The 26198-nt window shown below is 46.9% G+C and overlaps 1 protein-coding gene and 1 long non-coding RNA gene across 6 annotated transcripts in view; one reads left to right on the plus strand and one right to left on the minus strand.

Annotated features, from left to right (window-relative positions):
- Positions 1–4707: 4707 nt before the first annotated feature.
- On the minus strand, positions 4708–22092 carry MCM3 (minichromosome maintenance complex component 3). Of its 2 annotated transcripts, NM_001013586.2 has the most exon segments (17): positions 4708–5446; positions 6569–6638; positions 7020–7105; positions 7510–7613; positions 8479–8619; positions 9237–9387; positions 10283–10409; positions 10736–10910; positions 13088–13296; positions 13909–14040; positions 14387–14540; positions 15230–15338; positions 16025–16263; positions 19354–19484; positions 20241–20449; positions 20844–20956; positions 21975–22092. In NM_001013586.2, coding segments are annotated over 17 exon segments (2427 nt in total). In that variant the 5' UTR covers positions 22053–22092; the 3' UTR covers positions 4708–5247.
- Positions 22093–22407: 315 nt separating this feature from the next.
- The window catches only part of LOC132343630 (uncharacterized), a 45091-nt gene continuing 41300 nt past the window's right edge, over positions 22408–26198 (plus strand). For 3 of the 4 annotated variants that reach the window (XR_009492554.1, XR_009492555.1, XR_009492556.1), the window contains exons 1-2: positions 22408–22927; positions 24528–24567. This is a non-coding gene — a long non-coding RNA (uncharacterized lncRNA). The remainder of the gene's footprint in view (positions 22928–24527; positions 24568–26198) is intronic. The other variant, XR_009492557.1, reaches the window with a different exon arrangement.

Consider the following 26198-nt stretch of genomic DNA (forward strand, 5'->3'; position numbering starts at 1 on the left):
TCCAGCAGGAGATCAGAGGAAGATGGTGGGGACATGGAGGGAAAACGATGACTCTTGAGAAGGTTCTTGGGCACACAGACCTGAGCACTTACCTAAACTGGAGAGGAAGCTGCCTGTAAATTGCACATGACTATGTGCATTACGCAGGTTTTATGCCAACCAAGAAGCCAGAGGGGACCTCATTGCCAGATTTCCTATCCTGTGATCCTCTCACACCCACAGGTGTCCTGAGCACCCCTTCACCTAGCACCCAGGTTAGATTAGCCATTAAGATAGGGGAGACAACTCTATACCTTGGCTTTCTGCCTCCATTGTGACTTTCAGGAGTAATCTGTCTCAACCCTCTGACTAACGAGGGTGTTGGATGGTTTTCCTACAGATGGACCCAGCAAGTGAGCCTTGCCTGGATCCAGGCTTCCTGGTAGTCTCCACCTACAAATGAAGGGATCTCTCTCTCCAGCTCTTCCAGGGCTATTTTTCTCTTTAACAGAATGCTACAGGGGGAGGAAAATGATTATAATATTAATAGCCTTACATTGTAGATAAAGCCATACAGCTCACAAAGTTTTTTTCATATATACCACTGTATTTGAAGCTCACAACAAACCCATAAATCTCTCCACTTCACAGGTTAAGACTGCAAGGAACTGGAGTGCATGGAAGCAGTCATGTCTGACTCTTTGCAACCCCACGGATTGTAAACCACTAGCCTCCTCTGTCCATGGAATTCTCCAGGGAAGAATACTGGTGTGGGTAGCCATTCCCTTCTCCAGTCAAAAGTCACACAGCTATTAAATAGCAGAGCAGAAATTCAAACCCAGGGCTCATGATTCTGAGTCAAGAGAAGGAAAAATAACTTCTTCCAGATGCAGGCTGGAGAACATGTGAAGCCCAGGCTCCCAGGGCCTGGTGGAGAGTGAGGGGTTGTCAGAGGATCAGACTTGCAGGATGAGCAGAATCTTCTAAGCCATGTCTGCCCTGAAGTCAGCATATCTGAGACATTCTGCCTGCTCTCTGAAGAAGATGGGAAATGAAGCCAGTCTTTCATCTTTTTTTAATTCTAAATACTTTTTAGCCTTTGTACATAATCTTACACACATTTATTGGAATACCAAGATAAATGAACATGCAATCAGATGGTTTCAATGACAGCTCTTAAGATGTCTCACTCTACCAACTTATCACCTCTGGTTCTCAAAGATTGTAGAGTGGTAGACAGTTGCCTTTTCTGCATTTGTTATGTGTAATGATAGGAAGAACTTACCAATTACATAACTCTAAATTGCCAGTGTTACTGAAGGTATGATATGAAAAGAATTTAGAATCTTAATTCTCTCCCTTGAGGGAAAACAGAAGAGAATGAGGTAGGAGTCCATTCTAGTAAGTAAAGAACCAGGCAGAAACCAGCATTCATCACCGAGGCAGCAAACCAGGAAAAAAAAGAAAAAGAACTTATTAAAACCAATTAAAGTGAAGTTAAATAAAAATTAATTTTATTCTAATTTTTTTTCTAGGAATTGAATACAATTCCCTGAGACAGTGGGAAATATCCTGGAGTTCCAGTCACAAAATTGAGAAGCACAAATATCACTAACCTTAAAAAATGTGTTTAACAGGATGGTAGACTCATTCTGACCTGCCTCCAAGTGGTACCAGGGCTAATGTGTTTTCTGGGTAGAAGTGACCCCGGTGTCTCATGCATTACTGGAAGGGACCTCAGAGATCATCACCTACTTCAACCACCCCCTCTTCCAGATCAAGAAACCAAGCACTTCCCTGTAAGGAAGTGGCTCAGCCAGCCTGGCACATGAACTCAGCCACTTACTGCCGGAAAGGAACTCAAGCTCAGGGTCCCTGCTGCCCAGTGGGGGGCGGGGGGTGTGTGTCTCACTTCCTCTGCCAGCTTTAGGCTCTCGGGGGAGATTACCTGCCCATCCAGAACCAGGGCACGATGCCCCACCTTTCAAATCCCCTCCCGTTGAGTGGAAGTGGTGGCACCTGGCTCCTGGGGAGGGAAGGGGGACACTCGGGGAGGGAAGGACTTAGTTGGTATGAGGATGGAGCAGCCGGGGAGCTGACCCACAGGGCACCCCCAGCACCTGCCTGATTCCACCAACCACAGCCTCTGGGGAAACCTCACCCCAGGAAAAGTCTGGAGTCATTAGGGCAATGGGTGGGTTGAAAACTCAGGGAAAATGAGAAGGGTACAACCTATGGATTCTTGGTTTCAGGGAGTGTTTCCCCTCCTTTCCTTCCTCATCCATGTTGTCCTGATGATCCCACCTTGCAGGGCTCTTGTGAGGCCCGAGGTGACACTGCCCACCTTGAGCAGGCTTTGTCCCTGGGAGACAGCCAAGAGCCCATTGTCATACACCAAGGCAGGGGTCCTCCCTGTGAGATGGACCTGGGTCAGAGCTATTTGGACTGGAGGTCAGGAACCATCAAGGAAAGCTTGGAAGGACCTCCCTGGGGGCCCAGTGGTTAAAACATCATCTTCCAAGGTAGGGGGTGCGGGTTTGCTACCAGGTCAGGGAGCTAGGATCTCACATGCCTCCTGGCCAAAAAACCAAAACATAAAAATAGAAGCAATACTATAACAAATTCAAAAAAGATTTTTTAAATGGTCCACATCAAAACAAACAAAAAAAAATTTTTTTTAAAGAAAGGAAAGGCCTGGAAAGGCAGGAAAGAGGACAGAGCTCTGGGACTCCACATGGGGAAATCGTTTTCAATGATTTCAATCCAAGGATAGTGAGTCTTTTTCACACATCAAAATGACTCACTTTGTTTTACTGAAATTTGGAATCTACAGTGGTAAGGGCAGAACCATGGAGTATTTCCCCGCTGGCTAGCACCTAACAGCTGCCCTCAGTCACCTCACAAAGGTGAGGTGCACCCCGCAAAGGCAGAAGTTAGCCCCATTTTACAGATGAATTAGCAGCTCAACACTTGAAGTTCTTTGGTAAGTGGCAGAGGACTGGATTCCATCCACATTGACCAACTGTCTGTTTTGACAGCTCTCCTCTCACCCTGACATGTTGTTTATCTAGGAGGGTTCAGGAGTAAGGTAACATAAAATCTTTCAAGAGGTAACTGATTTCTCAAAGACCCCCAAAGTATTTGACCTCTTTTACATGGCACACATAAATGGAAACAAACTTCTCTTTTGGAAAGAAGTGTTTTTTCCCCTGGTATTTGGGCCACCTCTGCCATCTGTGGCCACAGCAACACCCTCAGACGACGCTGACTCACACACCAGATCCCCTCTGCCCAGCAGCCTCGTTCAGGTCCTTGTAGCAGGAAGAGGGGGTCTCTGGGCAAGAAGTAAGAATTATTTCCTTTAAATGCTCAGCAATTATTTCCTTTAAATGCTCTTCTGTTGCTACAAGTTGGGAAACAACACACACACATTTTTAGAAACTCAACGTGGAGATTCACTGAGTACCTAAGAGTCAGGTTATTTTAATACGGGTAACATCTATTTTGACAGCTGATACTCTTCTACCTTCTGTTCTTATGGCTAAATGTGGTATTACAGCTGTTGCCGAATCACCTCATTCACCTGATTACTCTCCCACCCCGTGCGTGCCTGTTTCATCAGGTGTGAAGGAGAGAGGACGAAAGTCCCATTGACATAGCATTCGGCCTTCTAATAAATGCTCCCCTGAGGAGACCTTAGCTCTTCTTCCTATAACACCACATCAAAAGCTCCCACCCTGTCCTGACTCTCTTGGCCCCTCAGTTCCTTCAGCTCTCATTTGCATATATTTTGTAGTTTTCAACTCTTCACTGACACATTAGACATGTATGTGTATCCCCAACCTCGAGGCCTCCAGAGCATCAAGTCCTCTATTTTCAACCCGCACAATACGAGACTTGCTGCCAGTATGCAGTTCCATCCAAGTCCTCCTCTGGTATCACTGCTCACTCCCTGGATTGTACTCCCTGGGGCTCTGCCAACAGAATTTGATATTTCACATCTGTGAAAAAAACATGAAGATAAAACTGAACTCCCCACTACTGCTTCATGGCCTCAGGGTGACAGGCCCCCTCAGCAACAAGGAGAAGGAAGCAGCTCCCAGATCTCACAGCTAGGAACCCACACCACCTCTTCTCGGGGGCAGCCTCCAATCCATGCAACCCAGGCCCCCATCGCGTCACAATTTTTTTTTTTCTTTTTAAATAACCTCAAAAGTTCCTCAGAAGCTACCAAAACCATACAGAGGATAGAAGTCTTGCCCTGGAGCCTCCACTGACTTCTGGCAAACAGACACCAAGGGCTGGACATCAGGAGTTAGGAGGCTTCACAAAAATCCTACACGTAAGGGGATCTCTTAATGGGCAAGAATTCACCGATTTTGAGGGTCTGACATACTGGGTTATTATTTTTGCATGAAGGGGCTTTGATTCCTGTTCAGCAAAGCCATGCAAAGGGTCAACTCTCCTGGACGTTCACACACTGGCCTTCTGTGGCCACTAAGCTATTCTGAATTGGCAAGGTTTGGTTTGCAGTTTTAACATAAATGCTGATGTCCTTGGGGAAGAAATCAGCCCCGCGAAGGCCTAATCCCCAGAGAGCACGGCGGCCTGCTGCCACCTATTGGTGACACGGTGCAAACGCAGGCAGCCCATCGCACCGGGTGGAACGCTGGCAGAAAATACAATGAAATGTGTCCAAAAAAAATCACACAGTATTAAGGCCACGTGGAGAGTACAAAAAATGAGTGTTTATTTAATGTCTTTTGGGTCAAAATTCCATATGAGTCTTAACTGGTGCTACCGCAAAGCAAGCTTTCTAGGTCTGAGGACTTGCCTCAGTCTCTCTCTCCATCAGCACAGAACCACCAGAGTCTGTTCTAGACCAAAGTGCTGGGGGGTGGAAGCCAACACATGGACAGAAACCAGCTGTGACCCCCTAACATACTCAGAAGTTGTGCCGTCTACAGTGAAGAATGGTGTGGCTTGTTTGGGACGGGCAGTGGGGATGGGGAAGGACCCTTGTGGTTTAGTCTTGTGCAGTGAAGACGCATCGCCTTGGTCCCGTCCACCTTCTCTTGACCCCACGGCAGTTTTCCTGACCCGTCCTCAGGCTTCCACCAAGTCTTGACTCTGCTTGTCATCTGTCCTCCACTTCAGTTCAACACTGACATTCAGGGAATGAAGGCAAAGGCTGGGCTGGGGGGAGGGCGAAGAGGAAACCGGAAGGAACTTTCTTGGCCGGATCCCACAGTCCAAAGACGAGGGCCCTCAGATGAGGAAGACGATGCCCTCGGAGACCATGACCTGGTTGTCGTCCTGCATCCTGCTCAGCGCAGCCTGGATCTCCGCAGAGGAGAAGGGCTCTTCGTTGTCTCGGTTGACGGATTCCGTGAGGCGATTCATGCCAACCGATTGTGCATGAGCTTCCCGGAACACCTCTAAGAGGGCCGCCTTGAAGGCCTTCAACCTGCCCAGGACGGGAGAGAGAGGGTGAAGGAGGAGGAAGCCGCCAGAACAACGTCAGAGCCCGTGAGCCTCAGTGTCCCCTACAGACTGCCTCTGATGGCCACTCCGCACCCAAGCTTCTCCCTCAGAGCTAAGCGGTTGTGTTACAGAGCTTCCTGCCCGTAGAGAAATAATAGCATTTTAAAAACCAAAGGCCACTGAGGATGAGGGAAAACTGGCATCTGTACACTGTTGGCAGAAACGCAAAGTGGGATGACATCTTTGCAAGCCAAGTTAGCCACATGTGCTATAATTCTGAGGTGCATCTCCTCTGACTCTGGGAATCCATTCCTAGAAACTAACCCCAAAGCTCCATCCTCATCGCTGCAATGACATACGTTAAGATTGTGTTTTACTGTGAAGAGCAGTCTTAGGAAAGCCAGACATCCCTCATCAGAAAACACAAGAACACACACGTTCATACTATGGGAATCCTGCAGTCACTGAAGACAGACCTCCAAGATTCAGAGAGTGCTTTCAGATACAGTTCATTCGCTGTCCTGGAGACTGGACTTACGCTTGATCTTAATGTTTCTACCTAAATACTTTATAATGTGTTTCAACTTTTTTCAGTGAAGACACTGTGTATGTTAAGGTATTAAAATAAAAAAGCAAACCTTAGCCATGGAGCTCCTTTGGTATCCAGTAAACAAAAAGTTTTTAGATAAAACTGTTTCTGAACCTCTACTGGTAAAAACTGATTATCTCAAAACAAATGACAACCATCCAGTGAGAAGAAAAAACATACATATTTTTTAAGTATACCTACACAACCTACTGAGAAGACTCCAAGGCTTCAGTGAGACACAAATTCTATCCTTGCTCTAAGACTCCTCTTCCTAATGGCACAAGGGATCAGGTTTTAAATTCTCACAGAGAATTATTTATGAAGCAAATGGTAAAACCTAAACAACCGGGGATTCTAAAAATGTATGAGTTCTTTACACAATTTTCATAACTTATTTCAAGCTTGAAATTGTCATCAGAATAGAAAACATTCTAGAAACCCTTGGGCCTCTAGTTTTGAGCTCTGCTGATAACAGCTTGTTTCCTACCTCCAGGGAAGAGGTCCTTCCCTACTCACCTGGATTCACTCAACTCCACCTTCTGGGACTCCTTGGTCTCCTGTGAGTCTGTTGCCTTTGGAGTGTGCACTTGAGGGGAAAAGGTTACAGAGAGCAGAGGACAAGGTGAAGCCATGTCCACGACCCCAGAGGCCCCTCTCCACCCTGAGCCTGCAACCCTGGGGCTCACATGGGGCCAGCCAAAGCAGCTTCAAGAAAGGCTCCGGTCAGGCAGGAGCTCCAGAGCCCACGCTATCTGGGACACTCTCGCCAGGCTTGGCAAAGAGCATGGTGCACCGAGGAGGCAGACGAGGGGGCAAAGCTTATTTCCAAAGTTCTGAGTTTCCTCGATTCTTGGACACAGGGTTCCAAGCAGGGAGCCGGGTGGGAACCCACACGCAAATGCGTAACACAGAGCATTAAAGAGCCGGGCAACCCAGACCTTTTTACCAGTGGAGGCTGCTTGCTCACCCTGAGGCATTTCCTCCTCCGTGTTGGTGAAGTCATAGGGGTCATAGGAGTCCCCCTCCTTGGCGTCCGAGGGACAGATCCTCCTCCTAAAACACCAGTAGTCCAAATGGAATGCTGGGCCCAGGCCTGTACAAACCGCTGCCTTTTCTCAAAGAGACCAAAGGTCCATGGACTACAGCACAAGCAGGCCCTGCTTCCCAAGGCTCTCTCCCTGTCGCCCACCCTCAGAAATTCAGTCTCAGGCCTCAAATGAGAATCCGGAGGAAAGACTTCTGAAGTGTGAACCCAGCAGTCTCCCAGAGCTTCTCTAGCAGGAAAGAGGCCCAAATCCTCACAAAGAGGACAAAGGGGGCTGTAACGCTCTCTGTCCAAGTCACCTCCACCCTCCAACCCTCTGCAGCGTTGGTCTGGGCAACCCCTCCTGCAGCCTTGCCCCTCCCCCCCCCCAACACCAGAGCCTTTCATCTCCTTCCTCTGCGTCCCATCCAACCTCTTCGTCTTCTGCTCCTGGTCTTCCTGGCTCTTCTCCACTTCATCTTCCGCATCCGATTCATCCTCACTTCGCTTCTTACGTTTCTTCTCCTTCTCGAGAACCTAGGACCAAACCACGTGTGGGTGGGCGGGAGGATCATGGATGCTGGGGACTGAACAGCTCCACCTGCCCGACCACCAGCAGCAGCAGAGACCCCCCCCCTGGGTCTGATGCCCTGGCCTTGCTCATCCCTGAGCCTAGGACTGGGGTCAGGGGGTCGGCTGTGACCCATCTTTAAAACTGCTGGGAGCCGTGTGCCACACCCGTCTCAGAGCATGCACTCCAGGAGTGTCCATTGAATACAGAAGTGAATGAGAACAAGTCTATTCCATAATGTTTAAGTGGAAAAACAAGCCATTTCTTTGCAGATTAGGTGTTTAAGACAACTCCCACATGAGCAAAGAGACTGTCAAGAAAATCTCATCAGACCCACAGTTGAACCCTCAAGGGCTACAATCCATCTGACTGGTGGGTGGGGAGGACAAGGTGGAGAAGGGAGTCGAGGCCTCCAGGCCCACTGTGTAACAAGACAGACACACACTGTGTCACAGCAGCAGACATGCGGGAACTTCCGGGAGGAGTAGCAGGTGTGAAGGACACCTGAAGAAGCTGCCAAGAGGACGGCTGAGACTCTGGAAACACTTGCTTCTTCAAGGGGCAAAAGAAGGAGCAGACAGAGGAGCCGTCAGCTGAGGTGCTGCTCATCAATGAAACCAGGCCTACAGGGGCTCTGACTTCAGTATTTTAAAGCCTTCCAGCTGGTTCTCACACGCACCAGGGCTGAGAACCACTGGAGAGGGAGGGCACTGGAAAGGCCACTGCTCTCTGCCAATGTTCCAGATGCCAGGGTCAGCCATGCATGGCTGGGAGGCCCGAGCACAGACGACCCACTCAGAGGAGCTGCGGGCACAGCACCTAGACACTCACCTTCTTGAAGTAAGCATACTGGACGAGCTCCACAGCCTCCTCTGCGTCCTGCAGGTCCACAGTCTTACTCATGCGGGCCTTGGCGTGGGCTGTGGCCAAGCGAATCAGGGTTTCCAGGGTCCGGGCTGTCACTGGAGACGTCTGCGGGGAGAGAACAGGGGGAACCATCCTCCAGAAACCCCGCAGAGTGCCCGTCAAACCCACCTGCATAGGGAGGGCAGTCCAAGCCACCTAGCCAGAAAAACCACATAAAATTCCAAAAGAAAAGTAACCGGGGAAACATGACAGAGGGTTGAGGGAGGGGAGACGAGTTGACCAGGGAAGAATTCAACCAGGTGTCTCCCGGCCGGAGGGAGGCCAGTGGGGAAGACCCTTTCCACAGGGCCTGTCACACACCAGGACCCCGCTTTTATGTTCAGTGTCAGCCATTAACAACCTGGAGCAGCTTTAGAGATGAGGAAAAGGGGACTCGAAGAGCTTCACATACTTTGTCCAGAGTCACACCCACAAGTCGGGGGGCGGTACTTATGAGAGGGGTTATCTGAGGACACTCTTTCTAAAGCTGGGTGAACCCCCTGAGGCCCAGATGACGAGCAACGGTGTAATACTAAGCCCTTCAGGCCAGAGAGGAAAAGGGAAGGTATCACGACACTAAAATGACTCCAGTGCTCCTGGTGAGCGGGCACTCCCTCCCCAGCCTCAACCTGAGGGGCTCCGGTCCCCACTCTCTGGGTCACCGTCCCCGCGGGCGGGCTCACCCTGGCGGTGTCCGAGCTCATGCTGTCCTGACTGCGCAGGCGTGAGTACTCCTCCGCGATGTAGGCGGCCGACTCCTGCGTCAGCACCGGCTTGATGATTTTGGCCACGTGGATGTACTTCCGCATGAACGCCGCACTCACCATCTTCTCCCTGGACCCACACACACACACGGTGAATGTCACTCCCCTGCCCTAGCCTGGGCACCTGCCTGGGGTCGTGGCCTTGCCCCTCCTCGGGGAAGCCAGGGCCACGTGACAGGGCAGACATGGCCCGGAACCCAGTGTCACAAACCCCTTTTATACAGGACATGTACAAAACTCTGTCACGGGTTTTTATTTAATTCTATAGTATTACTTAGGAATTACTTGTGACGTAGGTAGTTTAGGTGTTATCTGTCCTACTTTATCAGTGGGAGAAGTATGGCTCAGAGAATTTTAAGTGGACTCAAATTTCATTTTCTGACTCCAAATTCTACATTCTTAAACCAGTATGTTTCAAGAGTACACAGTGTTTCCTACTGCACCACAGCCAAATGTAGAGGAACGCCATGGCTACCCACGCCAGTATTCTTGCCTGGAGAATTTATGGACAGAGGAGCCTGGTGGGCTATAGACCACAGGGTCACAAAGAGTGGGACACAACTGAAGCGACTGAGCACAGCACAGCTGTCAGGCTCTGAGCGCTTGAGCACAAGTCTCCTTTATCCAAACCTACCTGCAGACTTTCCAGTGTTTGTGATCTACCACCCCTTCAACATGCACTCAAAGGGCCATGAGATTTGTGCAACACTTCACATATATGGGTAACAAGACACACCCACCCCAGGTCAGGCGGGTCGTCAAAGCCTTCTATTTTAGGAAAAGACCAAAACCTAAGCTTGATCACCCACAAACATTCAGAAGGCAAGTGACCATGTAAAATTCTGTGAATCCAGAAAAGAAAACAGATCCCCATGATGATGACTCCAAGCATGACCTTGGCCGGGCAGCTCTAACGTGACACAGATGTCAGGTTCCCTCCAGGAGGAGGTGTGGAGAATGCTTACTTCTTCTTCTTGATCCCGTGCAGAAGGTTGTCATGCTTCTCGTAGATCTGGGTGTCCTGCTGGTCATCAGGGCTGAAGTTGGGATCATCCGTGGCCAGGATATCCACAGCACTGCCAAGAGGCATAGCTGAGAAGCCCAAGTCAGGAGAAGGGAGAGTAAGAAAGAGCTGAATCCAGAGAAAAATCGCTTCTTCTGAAGACAGGCAAGACTCACAAAGGATGGACCCAGAAGGAAGCAGACACGTGGGCCCCACAAACAAGGAGGCCACTTGGTCCACAGGAGATGCTCAGAGGTGCTCCCAGACCCCGAAATGGACAAGAGACACACCGTAGGAACCAGGGAGGCGGGGGTGCCTTCCATATCCCAGATGCTGCCACGCCCGCCACCCCAGGCTGGGCCTGGGCGCGGCTTGTTTCTGGGCGCCCCCTCATTGGTCCATCCCCCCGCCTCACCGTCACCATCTTGCTCTCCAGGTGCCCTGTAGCGGTGCATTCGGAGGACATGGTCCGAGATCTCCCGGTCCTGCTCGGGATCCATCTGGTCCAGCATGATGAAGAGAAGGTCAAATCGGGACAGCAGCGAGTCCTGCAGCCCGATGTTCTCCATGGGGGTCTTGTACTGATCATACTGTAGGAGGAACACCGGAGGAAAGGAGCAGGGAGACAACATCAATCGCAAGAAAGAACAAGAATGCCAGATCAGCCATGGGAGAGAACAGAAGACCAGACCCTTGAACACAAACCGAACAAGCCGTGAAGAAGTAAAGCATTTCAAAGCTTCTAAAAAACGGAATTCATCTCCTCCGTGCAGCCCTTCCCTGATCTATGCTCTGTGACCAGAGCCCCAACCTCCCAGCTCCAGTGCCTCTTAACAGGGCGAGTGTGGGTCTCAGAGCCAGCCTCCTCCTTCTCAAGCTTCACTCTGCTCTCACTCCCAGGTAGATCAGCTCTGGAAGATGAGTCCCTCTTTCTACCTGTGATGAAGACATGATGAGCTGGCTAAGCCAGAAACACCTGAAACCTTGGGCCTCCTTACTCAGAAGGTACTGGATAAAGTCTCAACAAAAATGGGTGATAATCTATAAGCCACAGTATCTTAAGGACCCAGGGAGGTTTTCCTGGGATTCAAGAACGCCCATACTCTTATCCTTCAACTCTAGGCCTACCAGCCGATGGCTCCCCAATCAGAGGCCTGACAACCTCACAGGTAACATTAACAATTCTGATCGAGTTCACATTTCAGGACCTGCCATTTTCTCCCTGCTGCTGCTAAGTCACTTCAGTCGTGTCCAACTCTGTGCGACTCCATAGACGGCAACCCAGCAGGCTCCCTGTCCCTGGGATTCTCCAGGCAAGAACACTGGAGTGGGCTGCCATTTCCTTCTCCAATGCATGAAAGTGAAAAGTGAAAGTGAAGTCGCTCAGTCGTATCCGACTCTTCGTGACCCCATGGACTGCAGCCTACCAGGCTCCTCCGCCCATGGGATTTTCCAGGCAATACTGGAGTGGGGTGCCATTGCCTTCTCCATTTTCTCCCTACATTTGCCAAATAAATCCTTCAGAATGACATATCACATGTTATCATTCATCTAAAAATCGTACGCTTTTCAACCCACACTAATCCATTAGAACCAACCTATAGCACCTTCCTAAACCATAGCCCCCAGGAGCCCCTCCAGAGATTTGGATTCAGAGACTCTGGGCTGGGGACTGAGCACCTGTATGTTTAAATACGCTACCAAAACTGGTGTTTTCATGCACTGTGGCATCATAAACTGTCAGCGCACAGCACGGGCTCTGGCTTCAAACCCTCCCTGTCATTTTCTGGTTTGTGACTCCACCAAGTTACTTAACCTTTTATGCTTTCATTTTCTCATCTGTAAAATGAAGATAATATCTCCCTCCCTCACACAGTTAGTGAATGAAAGGAGATAGTAAATGTAAAGCATCTGTAAATATTAGTTAACAGTATAACGATGATACAGTCTTTAAAGGGGGCAAGTTGGCAATCTCTACCATAAAAATGCCATGTACCTGTTAATCCAGTAATCCCATTGCCAAGTATTCATCCCTAAATGTTTAACACGATGAACATTAAGGGGTATTCACTGCAGTTTCAGTCATAACAGCAGGCAGGAAAAAGGGAACACACCAAATGTCTAGCATATGGAGACTCGCTAAACAAATTATCGTACGTCCATACAATGGAATAGTAGACAGCTGCTTAAAAAAAAAAAAAAAAAAATCAACCCCCCCTAAACTAAGCAAACCCCAAGCTGCATAAATATAAAAGATTACACCTAAGCACATCATAGTCATACCAAGAAACAAAGACAAATAGATTAATTCTTAACAAGGAGATAATGTATTTACTGGCACAGGCTTCAAAAAGTTTTGGTTTTCTGAAGCACTCAAGAGTTGTCACTGGTTTTCTCTTGGGAAACGAACAGGAGAGAGAAGGCGGGCTATTAATCTCCTTATCTCTCTCTGCTCTGTTCATAAACCCTTCCACCACCTGCGCACAGTACTCTCATTTCAATGTCAATCAGTTACCTGCGTTGTGATGCTGCAGGTCACTTTGGTTTTCCTCCTTGTATTTTTAAAAATGTGTTTTAAATAACTTTCCAGGGGATTCTGATGTGGATGAATGGGTGAGGAACCACTATCCTAAACCAAGGGCAGTAGCCAGATGACGAATTTACTGTAGTCTGTGGTCTGGGTCACCTGGAATAAACTCCACAGCCCAGTTACTAGGCAAAACCAAATGAAGGTGAGGACAGCAGGTGAGTGCCCGACTCCACTCACCCTGCCATAGACGGGGTTGGCAGCTGCCAAAACACTGCAGCGGGCGTTGAGGCGGGCGTGGATGCCGGCCTTGGCGATGGTGACTCGGCCCTGCTCCATCACCTCGTGAATGGCCGTGCGGTCCATGTCAGACATCTTGTCAAACTCATCAATGCAAACCACGCCTCGGTCAGCCAGGACCATGGCCCCCGCCTCCAGACGGCGCTCACCTGGGAGGTAGGGAGGGAAAACACACACTACCATCCAGGTTGTGGGGGACAGGGGGGAGATGTCAATCTACTTCTAAGCATCTTGCGCCATCACATAAGCGGGAGAATGCAGTGAAGAGGTGTCAGCTTCTAAGACTTGGAGCAGACCCTGGGGTCATCTGTTTAAGCTCCGATCTGGACAGTATTACTTGTCCCACTTTGATACCTAAGCAGCCAGCCTCCAACAGCCTTCCTTCACAGATTTCCTCTTTGAGCCTCATCTTCTTCAAGCCATTTCCCAACTAGATCTCTGTTCTCTTTTCACTGGCCTTCAAAACTTTTCCTCTAATGTATAAAGTAGTAACAATCTTCATTTTTCTCTCTCTTCAAATGTCAGCTTTCTCCTTCAGAACTCTCTCTGACAGCCTTCCAGGAGACATTCTGGTCACTATAGGGCCACCCAAACCATTTACATCATTCACTCCCTGTTGCCAGATACTCAGTCCCCTCCAGGCAGGCCTACTCTAACCTCTAAGTTGTATCTTCCCAACACCAGCCAGGGCCCAGAGCAAGCTCAAAGGATCTATGCTCATCTCACCGCCGGACCTCTGCCAAGGACCCTTCCACCCTTACCTGTCTCCTGGTCTGTGGTGACAGCGGCTGTGAGACCCACACCGGAGGAGCCCCGGCCGGTGGTGGGGATGGCCCGTGGTGCCGTGCATAGTACATACCGCAGCAGCTGGGACTTGGCGACCGATGGGTCTCCTGTAATGGGATGGGGCAGCGGTGACTCTAGGAACCCCCCACCCCTGCCCCCGGCCAGTACTGCTTTTCTAGCACAGATCTTTGACACAACAGAAATATATAGTAACGGGTTGTTTGTGTTATTTTTTTCAATTTTTCCTTTACCATTCCTGGAAGAATAGACATTAAAAAATCAGAGAACCCAGAAATAATAAAGACATAACTTTAAAAATTCATTTGAGACTTCTGCCCTTTAAAGGAATTGAAACACAGCTAGGTACAGACACACACATTAACAGATGCCAGATTTCCACAACCACACCCCACAGGGGAAGACCAGGCAGCCACACAAGTCCCCACACTGTACCTATGAGAAGGATATTGATGTCCCCACGGATGTGGCTGCCGTTCTCGAGGTCTCGCTCCACACCGCCCAATAGCAAGCAGAGGATCGCCTTCTTGACATAGTCGTGCCCATGGATGCTGGGCGCCAGCGACCTGGCCAGCTGGTCAAAGATATCCTAGAGGAGGGACAACCATGCAGTGAAAAGCCTGAGGAAACGCCCTGGGGTTGGATGAGCTGGCTTCATACTTCAGGCCACAGAAGATGCTTGAAGAAACATTTTGTTTCTAATTGTAAAAGCTTCTTCTCCAAGACTTTCACACTGATCGCAACATTATCAGGACAGACACAGAGAAAGCCTGGATCCCAACTCCTGCTTGGAGCTTTAATTTTTAAGGAAAACAAAAAAAAGTCTTTCCAGGCCCAAAACATTTTGGGTTTAATGTATACTGCGCTTTAGCAGTAACCTTTGTCACACATGCACATATTCTGTTCAGTTCTAAATATGGGCATTCTGTCTTTAAAGACAGAAATTTTTTAAAGAAAAATAAGAACTAAAACAAAAATAACATATTTCAAATTTAAATAACAATCAATGTATCACTGATACATCCCATATAGGCTTTGTACACTAATACTGTAACTCCTATTCTAATAGTTATATTAGGTTCACTTAACAGGGAGCACAACAGAAATATTAAAGAAAAACACCCTTTTGCTTACTAACTCAAAACTAGAAGCTGGCACCAAATACTTCAGAGAAAAAACCTTGACCTTCCTCCTGATCCCAGACAAAGATGGCCATGCCCAAAAAAGACCCTAACAAATCTATCCCCACCCTCAGATGCCCAGAGGACTGGTCCAGACCTTGGAACGGGTTTTACTGAACTTCTTGATCTTGGCTATGTCCTCAGCAGAGAAGGAAGGCTGAACGTCCTTGCTCATCTGTTTCACGTTACAGGCAATCAGGACAGTCCTGGGACAGAGAGGAAAGCATGAGGCCGTTTTCAGTTGCTAATACCAAGACCTTCTTAGGCTCCTAACCTAGAATGGCAAATCAGGAAAGAAAGGAAGTAGAGGGGAGGGAGAGGTGGGAGGAAAGAGGGGTAAGGAAGAAAAAAAGAAAAGAAAAGCTGTTCTGAATTCAATCACTGATTCTCTTCAGCTACACTAGTGGTAAAAAACCTGCCTGCTAATGCAGGAGACATGAGAGACACGGGTTCAATCCCTGCATTGGGAAGATCCCCCAGAGAAGGAAATGGCAACCCACTCCAGTATTCTTGCCTGAAGAATCCCATGGACAGACGAGCCTGGTGGGCTACAGTCCAAAGGGTCGCAGACAGTTGGACATGACTGGAGCGACTTGGCACGCATGACACAAGTGTGCTCATGGCGCCTCACCTTGTGAATCTAGCCCCTGCTGACCTACAGAAGTGAGTGTACTGGAAGGAGGTGGAAATACGCGAGAAACGCCCAGGCAAGCCAGGAGGCTGTAACCACGAGACCAGTAATTTCAACTATTAGCAAAAGACAGTTCATCTTGCAGGCAGGCAGTGTTCTGTCCATCTAATGTAACTCTCAGGATGATGGCAAACGGGAAAGACTGCTACCAGAATGCACCCTGCCAGCGGCATTCCAGACACCTCAGGACGGACCATGTACCTGAAGGTGCCTGAGGTGTAGCCTCCCTTCTTCCCAGGAAGGCAGCGGTAGGTCCCCACCACCTGCACCCGGTCACCAGGCTTCACTCTGTCCACCAAGTCGTCATCCAGGATGACGTCCACGGAACGGGGAAGCTGGCCGGCGGGGGCCTTCTCTGGCATTTCCTGGATGGTGATGATCTGGTGGTCCTTGTAGACAGAAAGGCCGTATTCTGTCTCAAGGGGATTGTTTTCCTCATCCTGGAAAAGGCACATGGAGCAGTGGTCACCTCAGCCCTATCTTAGAAACGCCACACACTCGTTTTGTTATAAGAAACAAATATAATTCAGAGATACCCTCACAAGACTAGCATCTAGGAACATAAAGCCCCAAGTACCTTCTCCAGTTCTTCACAATCCTGTCCTAGTAACAAACCATCAAATGGAAGGGATGATCTACATACAGCCAGAAGGGACCGTGGTTATATTAACACGTACGTATAAGATTGTCACTTCCTCTGTGCTAGGACTTGGTATTTCCACTCCTAGGTTAATACCCAACACAAATGTTCACCCAAAGCCACATATTACAATGTTCATAGCAGCACTACTCATAATACCCCAAACTAGGAAAAATCCAAATGCCATCAGCAGGATGGTTAAATAAGTGTGTCACATCCATACAAGTGAACACGACGCAGCAATGAATGTATGGAGTGCACCTATACACATGGGTGAATCTCAAAAACATACACTGAACAAAAGAAGCCCGACACAGACAAGCGTTTTAAATATAAAATCAGAAAACTACTCGTAACTGCTGTAGATGTCAGGATCTCGAGGGCAGAGTGGCCTCAAGAGGGACTTCTGAATGCTAGTAAGGTGCTGCTTCCTGATTTGGATGGTTGATTTTATGGTATATTCATCTTGTGAAATTTCCCTGAGCTGTACACTCAATGTAAGCTTTTCTGTTCATTGTGTGTGGTGCGTGCTATGCTCAGTCATGCCCGACCCTTTGTGACCCCCTGGACTGTAGACCACGAGACTCCTCTGTCCACGGGATTTTCCAGGCACGGATACTGGAGTAGGCTGCCATTACCTTCTCCAGGGTTCTGTATATTAAACTTGAATAAAAAACATTTTAAAGTTTTACTTCCTTGCCATTTAAATTTTCTAAAAACACAACAGCTATCGTTTAACAGACTGCCTACTATGTGCAAGGCACTGTGGTGTAACTTCACAAAATTATCTCGTGGGATCATCACCACAACTCAAGTTCCCAAAGCAGGCCTTTTTCACATTTTACAAGTAAGGAAACTGAAGCTGGGAGAGGTTAGAGTTCCCCCACGGTGATCACCAAAGACCATGCTCTTAAGAACCATGCTAGACGGTCTCCAGAACACCTCGTCTGGTGTATTTCAGGTCCTGGGCTAAGAAGTTTGGCCACAGCAATCAGGAGAGTACCCCCCCCCCCAATTAATTCCAGGAGAATAAATTATAGAAAGTAGGGATCCTAATGAAAAAGAAAGCTGGGTGCCTCAGAAAATCCAAGTGGCCTGAGAGTAAAAAGACAGGGTCCTAGTCCTTGGGGCCATCAGTTACTGGAATATAAGCAAGTCATTCCACCTCTCTGACCTTCACATTTCACCTGGAAACAGGCTGAACAGCTCTCAAGTACAACTCAGTTACAATTCTAAGAAACTAATGGGGAAACAGTGGAAACAGTGTCAGACTTTATTTTTGGAGGCTCCAAAATCACCACAGATAGTGACTGCAGCCATGAAATTAAACGACACTTACTCCTTGGAAGCAAAGTTGTGACCAACCTAGATAGCATATTCAAAAGCAGAGACATTACTTTGCCAACAAAGGTCTGTCTAGTCAAGGCTATGGTTTTTCCTGTGGTCATGTATGGATGTGAGAGTTGGACTGTGAAGAAAGCTGAGCGCTGAAGAATTGATGCTTTTGAACTGTGGTGTTGGAGAAGACTCTTGAGAGTCCCTTGGACTGCAAGGAAATCCAATCAGTCCATTCTGAAGGAGATCAGCCCTGGCATTTCTTTGGAAGGAATGATGCTAAAGCTGGAAACTCCAGTACTTTGGCCACCTCACACGAAGAAGTGACTCATTGGAAAAGACTCTGATGCTGGGAGGGATTGGGGGTAGGAGGAGAAGGGGACGACAGAGGATGAGATGGCTGGATGGCATCACCAACTCGATGGACGTGAGTCTGAGTGAATTCCGGGAGTTGGTGATGGACAGGGAGGCCTGGCGTGCTGTGATTCATGGGGTCGCAAAGAGTCGGCCACGACTGAGCGACTGAACTGAACTGAACTGAAAACCTTGCTTATATGTTGATTCCCTCAGCAGGTGATAAAACTGAAGACAAGGACCGAGTCTTCTTTATATCTGTGTTCTCCTCAGTGCGTGACAATCCTCTGGATACTGTCGTTCTAAATTAACACTGGATGGCGGGAACTTTTCAAAATTACCCATTTTAGTGAGATGCAAGATAATTTGGAACTGGGATATTAATGATTTCTCATCTTGACTTTTTTTTTTCCCAATTCTAACATAAAATGAATTTGACTAGAAAGGGAAACAGCTACTGGGAAGCAATTTGCTACTGTTACAGTTATCTGTACATTCTTTGTTTAACTGAAAAGCTAGAAATGGAGGTAAAGAATTTAAGACAAGAGTACTGATTGGATGATTAGCATTGGCTTTTACCTTTTTGTTCTAACAGCAGGAAAATAATTTCTTTATATCCCCCTCCCTCACGTGCATCAATTTTGTTTTCTACTGTTAATTACATTGTATATTTATAGTTCTTTGCTTACTGTTGTGCATATACTGGCAATAAAGACATCAGTATTAATCATCTTCTTTTGTCTCATTAAGTAAGAAGGCCTTACACCATTCTCGTCAAATCAATCTGAACACCAAGACTAAAATCATGCTCTACGCCAACCTTCTCTCAAACCCAGAGTTAAATATTTGCAAAGATTTCAGAGTAACATGACTGCATTAAGTATTTTTCCATATTACTCTATGTAGATTATGAAATCATGATACTTTAACTTTGCTAAAAGATAAATGTACATTAGGTGACCTTTTTCCTTCCTTCAACTCTTCCCTAATTTCCCAAATTTCCTAAGAGAATATTTTCCTTAAAAGAAAAATGGTGGACTTTTCATATTAAACTATGGCTAGCAATCTTCCTTCAAATTAATCCTTACTTTTCACCCTATTTACATCTAGAGGAAGACTTTAGATATTACCTAATTACTTACATTAAAAAACAACTTTGAACCCCACCTCTGAAGAGGTCCGACTAATTCATTCCCCTCACCTTGGTGGGATAGACAGAGCTGGAAGGAAAGGCCACCAGGCTGGTGAGATCAGAATAACGTCGCTCTATGGTCTTCTTGGTAGCAGGACAATAGTGGACACTGCGGACGACTTTGGGACGAACTAGAGAGCCTAGGAATAGAAAGTCACCCGACTGAGCAGCGAGAAGGGGACCTGACCCAGGCAAGTCCACGAGGACTCCAAATTATGTTCTTCCAACTAGTCAGGCTCTCCCAATACTAACTGTCGTCAATTCATTTTTATATTTACACATAGAATAATACCATATCCATGTAAAACCTTAAAGTACCGCTGATCCCGACCAAGCAGCAGGAGAAATGCAGCGTCAGAATGAGGAGACTGCCAGGAGCCAAGACTCCTCCATTCTCAGCAGATTCACCATTCCGCTGGCACAAGTGGTCACTCAAAGCTCCCCCAGTAATTGTGCAACACTTGAGTTCCTTCAAGTTTCACCTGGTAATTTCAGTGCTCCACCTTTTTGAAGCCATAAGCTCCCAAAGCTCGGAGAAAGCAATGACACCCCACTCCAGTACTCTTGCCCAGAAAATCCCACAGATGGAGGAGCCTGGTGGGCTGTAGTCCATGAGGTCGCTAAGAGTTGGACACGACTGAGCGACTTCACTTTCACACATTGGAGAAGGAAATGGCAAACCACTCCAGTGTTCTTGCCTGGAGAATCCCAGGGACGACGGAGCCTTTTGGGAGGCTGTCTATGGGGTCGCACAGAGTCGGACACGACTGAATCGACTTAGCAGCAGTAGCAGCAGCAGCAGCAAGTTCCCCAATTCTATTCCACCTCTCCTGCCTTCCATACCCCCAAGCCCACCCCACCTCCATTCCGTGGGGCTCCAACTGTAGCCCACTTACATTTAGTAACAATGCCCTCCACACAGACGACACAGCTCAGGAAGCAGGAGGTAAGGGTCCGAGGAGAGACGTGTTTGGAGCCGAAGCTGCCCTCCAAGCCTATGTAGAACTCCTCGTACTGCTTGGCATATGTAGCATCAATGGAGGCCACGAAATCCTTCAAGGCCCGCTGGAAGGCAACCAGCTCCTCAAAGGCATTGCTCAGGAGGCTGCAGAGAATCATCAGGCAGAGATCACAGAATTCAAAAAACTTGACCCACAAAACAGAAGTGGACATTCTTATTTGATCAAAGCTTAGGAGTGAAAATCTAGATTCTGCTTTCTCCTGCCATTCTACAAGCCCCAGTAAAACACATCAGAGCTGCAGGCCAGTTTTAACTCAGTGATGGGGAAATGATACTCAGTGAACATAGAAAGAGAGGAAAATGCCCACCATCTACTTTGAGAAGAAGTAAAAAACATAGAGGCAGGTGAGGGTGATGTACTAAGGGCTTCCTGGTCAAAATATTTCATCCATGTCCTCCCCTGGGAAGCTTGCTCCAACCTGGGAAGAGAGAGGAGCCATTCTCACTCAGAACTAGGGATGCGCTCTTGGAAACTCACCGGTTGGCCCTCTTCTCGTTCTTCCTACGAAGGTCATTCACGTTGACGATCAACCGGTACTGGTTGTCACTAATCAGCTCCCGAACTTTGCTCTGATAAATTCCCTGGTCTTCCTGCAAAATAACCACCACATGCTACAGCAGCTCACAAATTAAAAAACTGGATGTTTTTAAACAGAGGCAGCTCTCACAGCAAGATAAATATATCAATCTCTGTGGCAGACCTGGGCCCCCATTTCACCCACATTTTCACTCATTAGCTTCGGATTCCAAATACACCCTAAACTGCCAGTGTATAAATTATAACGACTTCCTCACGGTTATTATTCCTATTATCACCAACAGCTCTTCTGTGTGCATCACTTCTGAACTTTTAATGGGGAATTAAAACGAGCTCATAAGAAGTCTAAAAAGACAAGTAAAAACCTTGTCAAAATGTAAATTAAAGGTACTTTTAATATATCAAAGTATCTTTCCGTTTGCAGAATCTTGTATTTAATTAAAATATTTTATTTCCCTATCATCTGTATAACAGAAAAGGAGTTCTCATATAAGGAACTTACGAGCCTTAGTTATATTTACAAACACAGCACTATCAATCCAAGATGCTTTAGCAATATTCCATGGCTGTCAATCCTAAATTGCCTATAAAATCCCCTTTATTTGCGTACCAACCCTCTTTCTCCGCTTCCCATCAGGTATGGAAAAAGAATGCGGCCAAATTAGAAAGTCCTTTTCTCCAGCCTGGGGGCCTATAACGCGGCGGGTCACTACCGTTTTCCCGCGGTCCTTTCCCCACTCTTCCCCCAAATTAATAGAGTAGGGAACTATCTCTAAAAGGTCAACGTGGGCTTTACACTTGGTTTGCACTTGGAGAAAACCTGTTGACTTTCGCGAGACCTAGCCACCATTTGCACTCGAGAGAAAAATTACAGAATTGCTCTTAACCACTGACTCTGCCGCCAAGAAAGCTACCAGATCGAGGCGGAAGGTCCCGAGCAGCCGCCCCTCCGCCGCAGCCTGGAGCCCCGCGGTCTCCCTTAGCCCCTAGTGTCTCCGCGGCCTTCCTCGGCTCCTGCGCGGCCCCTAAGTCTCCGAGAGCCCTAATTTCGTGACTCGGCGCCTCTCTCACCTCGTCGTCCAGGAAGTCCAGGTAGTCTCTCTGCGCCTCTCGCAGCTCCACATCGTCCAGGACCACGGTCCCCGCCATGCTCGCCGCCTGGGAATCTCTGCGCGGAGGGCCTTTGGCTGATAATCCCCGGCGCGAAAACTTCCCAACTTTTCCCGCCAAGAAAAGTAACCTCAAGGAGGGGGCGGGGTATCGTGGAGCGTATGTACATTCCGATTGGCTGATTTTCTTACGCTACAACAGCGAGCATCCAATCGAGAGCTGCTTCTTTTCCGGGTTTTCCGCGCGGCGTCTCGCGGTGGCGGGAAATGTTCCATCCGGCGCCCTCCCCTCTCTGCCCTTACTGACGGAAAAGCGGACCAATTGGACGAGAGGATGCTCGCGAAACCCGGTCATTGTAGAGCCCGCGAGACCCAGGAGCTGCATTCTGGGAGTTGTAGTCGTCGCCCTTTCCCCTGTAATCTTACAAACGTTCGTGGTTTTTTTCTCAAGTTGTGGTTACCTGCCCTGCTGAAGAGTGAAGAAACTCAGCCCCGTTGTTGGACTGAAAGTAGCTTAGACGTCAGAGAACAGAGGTTTAGAACGCAGGGCGATAAAAACATAAAGGCAAGTCGTTTAAAAAATATATTCAAATCAGTTGTGCATGGATATGTTTTTCAGTCAACCAGTCTCTAGTGGTATCCACGGGGAGAAGTGAATTTCGAGAATCTGAGGGGAAAATAGAATTATAACATCTTTGGAGAGGTTCTTGTAGTTCAGTGACTCGTTTGCTAACTGAATACCGGGGCCTGAAGTACCTCATAAAAATATCAAGCCGCAGAGGAGGGAGAAATGAGAGAAAAATTGTCGGGATGTTACCCAGTCTCACCCCCACTTCCCGCTGCCCTCCGAGATGATCTTATATATGTTACACGAAATTGTGGACGTAATTACTACACCATCCTACTTGCAAGCGGGTAAGTTAAAGGCTTTCTCCCCTTATTAGAAGGTCACAAGTTCTTTTTAAAAAGCTTAGTTTATTGCAAGATAATTAGGAGAACAAAAAAGGTGTTTCAAGCCTCTTAAGTATCTACTCGTAGTTAAAATACAGCAAATTTGAAATTATAAATAATTAAAAGACCAATTGCATATTTGTTTATATATTTAGTTCCATTTTTGAGGTGTAATTTGTAAATTACAATAAAATGCACAAATCTTACATGTACAGCTCAATGAATTTTTATTATGTATACACCCCTGTAACCACTCAGTGCACAGTAAGGAGCAGCCCCCCTGCATGTGTTTTTAATTTAATGAACAGGACTAGACATTTGGTAACTATATCTGAAATTTCGACCAATAATTATTAAATTATGTTTGAAAGTCTCCAGGACTCACTGTACACTTAAATATAATCTGCCCAAGCAAAATGTATATGCCATCTAGTTGTATGTGTGTATTAAGGCAACCCACTCCAGTGTTCTTGCCTGGAGAATCCCAGGGAAGGGGGAGCCTGGTGGGCTGCCGTCTATGGGGTCGCGAAGAGTCGGACACGACTGAAGCGACTTAGCAGCAGCAGCAGCAGCAGCGGGCAGATCGGAGAAGGCAATGGCACCCCACTCCAGTACTCTTGCCTGGAAAATCTCATGGATGGAGGAGCCTGGTGGGCTGCAGTCCATGGGGTCGCAAAGAGTCGACGCGACTGAACGACTTCACTTTCACTTTTCACTTTCATGCATTGGAGAAGGAAATGGCAACCCACTCCAATGTTCTTGCCTGGAGGATCCCAGGAGCGGGAGAGCCTGGTGGGCTGCCGTCTATGGGGTCACACAGAGTCGGACACGACTTAAGTGACTTAGCAGTAGCAGTAGCAGGCAGATACGTTGATCCTTAGTCAAAGGAAAATGGCTGTCATCTGGCTACCTGCTTTTGTTTATAAAGGGAAAAAAAAAAAGGAAGGAATTCTAGCTGAGGATTCTGTTTGCAAGTATGTAGTAAGAGCTAATTATTATTAACTTGAGAATGCCTTTATCACTTGATCTTAACTATCAGTTTATGACTATATTGAAGGTGATGCTGACAATGGCCTCTGCTCTGAAATCAACTTGAAATTAACACTAAAAGAACCAGAAAGCTTAGTTCAAATAAGTTAAAAAAATTATTTGCAATGTTCTACTCAAAAGAGTAGAAATATGTAAACCAAATCTTACCTTTCCTTTTTTTTTTTTTTTTTTTTGGCCTTACTGTGGGACTTGTGGGATCTTAGTCCCTTGACCAGAGATTGAACCCAGGCCCCCAGCAGTGAAATCGTGCAGTCCTAAGCACTGAACCACGAGGGAATTCCCAACAATTTCATTCAGAGTTGTGGAATTCTGTACATAGAACCGTCCTGCCATGGTTTTGGATAAAGCCTGGATTTACTTTAATGTCATTGTCAGCTGTGAAAGACATTCAGATGTTTTTTAAGTTTTCATTTTATATTGGAGTATAGTTGATTAACAATGTTATGTTAGTTTTAGATGTACTACAAAATGGTTCAGTTATACATATATGTGTTTCTGTTGCTTTCCCATTTAGGTTATTACAGAATACTGTGCAGAGTTCCCTGTGCTCTACAGTAAGTCCTTGTCGGTGACATTCAGATATTTAGTCTGTATTATCTTCCTTTCATTAAGGAGTGAGATCTTTGAGCTGAGAAAGTGTATTTCCTTCGTCATGCTCTGCTTCTCCAAACTGTTCAGAAGAGATAGTCAATCACGTTGTTGCTTAAAAAAAAAAAACGTTAGGGGCATTTGTATGATGTCATATAGAGTCCAGCAGAGCCAGTGGCCCTCCTCTACTTACCAGTAATGAGAAAACAGGTGTCACCTGATGAAGCCCGGCATCTGTGGTTTCCATTTTTGCTCAGATTCTTGCTTTCTCTCTGCATCTTTTTTCTCTCCACCCTAGCCCTTAGTAGACCTAAACCAGTCTCCTAAGCTGAAGAAACACTAGGGGGCTCCTTGTAGAGCAAAAGTATGCAGGAAGCCAGTAAAAACAGATTGCAAAGTATAGGTAATACTTAAATTTTCCCTTGTCCTCTAGGAACGAAAGGTACCCGTAGGCACAAAACAAACCCATAATAAATATACTAAATGATATATATCTTTGTTCAAACTAATGAACAATATTATAAGTTGTAGAACTTTTTAAACAACACTCATGATTAATAACTAGTTTTAACAGCACAGGGAATATAGTCAATAATACTGTAATAACTTCGTATGGTGACAAATGGTAACTAGACTTATCCTGGGGATCATTTTGTAATTTATAAAATAGATCACTGTGTTGTACCCTTGAACTTAATATTGTAAGTCAATTATACTTCAATTTTTAAAATAAGTAAAAATAAAAGAAATATTTGGAACACACAAAACCCTAGCTTTAGTCACTCAGGAAAAGTGCTAGAATCCATTACAGTTTTTTGGCATTACCTCAAAGACCACAAAATTTTGGAGGTCAAAAACTCTATACCTCTAGGTGTAGAGCAGCTTAAAGAAAAATCTAGGAGTCCAGACTTTCCCTGATGAAGCAGATCTGTTCTCTTCTGAATCAGAACCTTCTCCCAATGCTGGAGTCTAGGGTCAAGAGGGGGCTTCCCTGGGCTAAAGTGGTAAAGAATCTGCCTACCAAGAAGGAGACGCAGGTTCAATCCCTGGGTCAGAAAGATTCCTTGGAGACAGAAATGGCAACCCACTTCAATATTCTTGCCTGGGAAATCCATGGACAGAGGAGCCTGGCAGGCTATAGAGTGGGGGTTGCCAAAGAGTCAGACATGACTTAGTCACTAAGCAACAACAAGAGCACCAAGACAAGCAGACTCATTTATCTTTTGGGCTGCTCTACTATGTGACTGTGGTAGCCAACTTAACCACTCTGTACCTCGGTTTTCTTTCCTTCAAAATTAGAAGTAGTATCTAGTTCAAAGAATGGTCTGAATATTGTCTGGAACCCGTCCAGACACTTCTTTGAGTGAGACCTTCTTTGCTGCAAATTGGCTAAAGGAGGTATTGTTTGGCTCAGGCTCTGCCAGTGTTGAAAGCATCAGAGGCATTTACTGCATGCTTAAAGAACATTATGGAAGAAGATCACAAGGTCCTTGGAGTTAGCCAGAGTGTCTTATAAAGACAGGAGGGCTGCACAGCCTCTGCTCCATCTTTTGCTTCCTGCAGTCCTTCAAATTAGATGCGCTACAAAGAGCAGAAA

The sequence above is a fragment of the Bos taurus genome, chromosome 23, assembly GCF_002263795.3.
Source record: "Bos taurus isolate L1 Dominette 01449 registration number 42190680 breed Hereford chromosome 23, ARS-UCD2.0, whole genome shotgun sequence".
In the NCBI taxonomy this organism is placed as follows: domain Eukaryota; kingdom Metazoa; phylum Chordata; class Mammalia; order Artiodactyla; family Bovidae; genus Bos; species Bos taurus.

Coding starts and splice junctions, on each gene's coding strand:
- MCM3 (XM_059880205.1), bottom strand. CDS start 22,027: ATGTGGAGCTGCGAGAGGCGCAGAGAGACTACCTGGACTTCCTGGACG. Junction 8,620..9,236: donor TGAGCTCGGACACCGCCAGG/GTGAGCCCGCCC, acceptor CTCTCCCCGCAG/ACGTCTCCAGTGACAGCCCG. Junction 7,106..7,509: donor CAGGAGCAGAAGACGAAGAG/GTTGGATGGGAC, acceptor CTGGTGTTTTAG/GAGGAGGATCTGTCCCTCGG.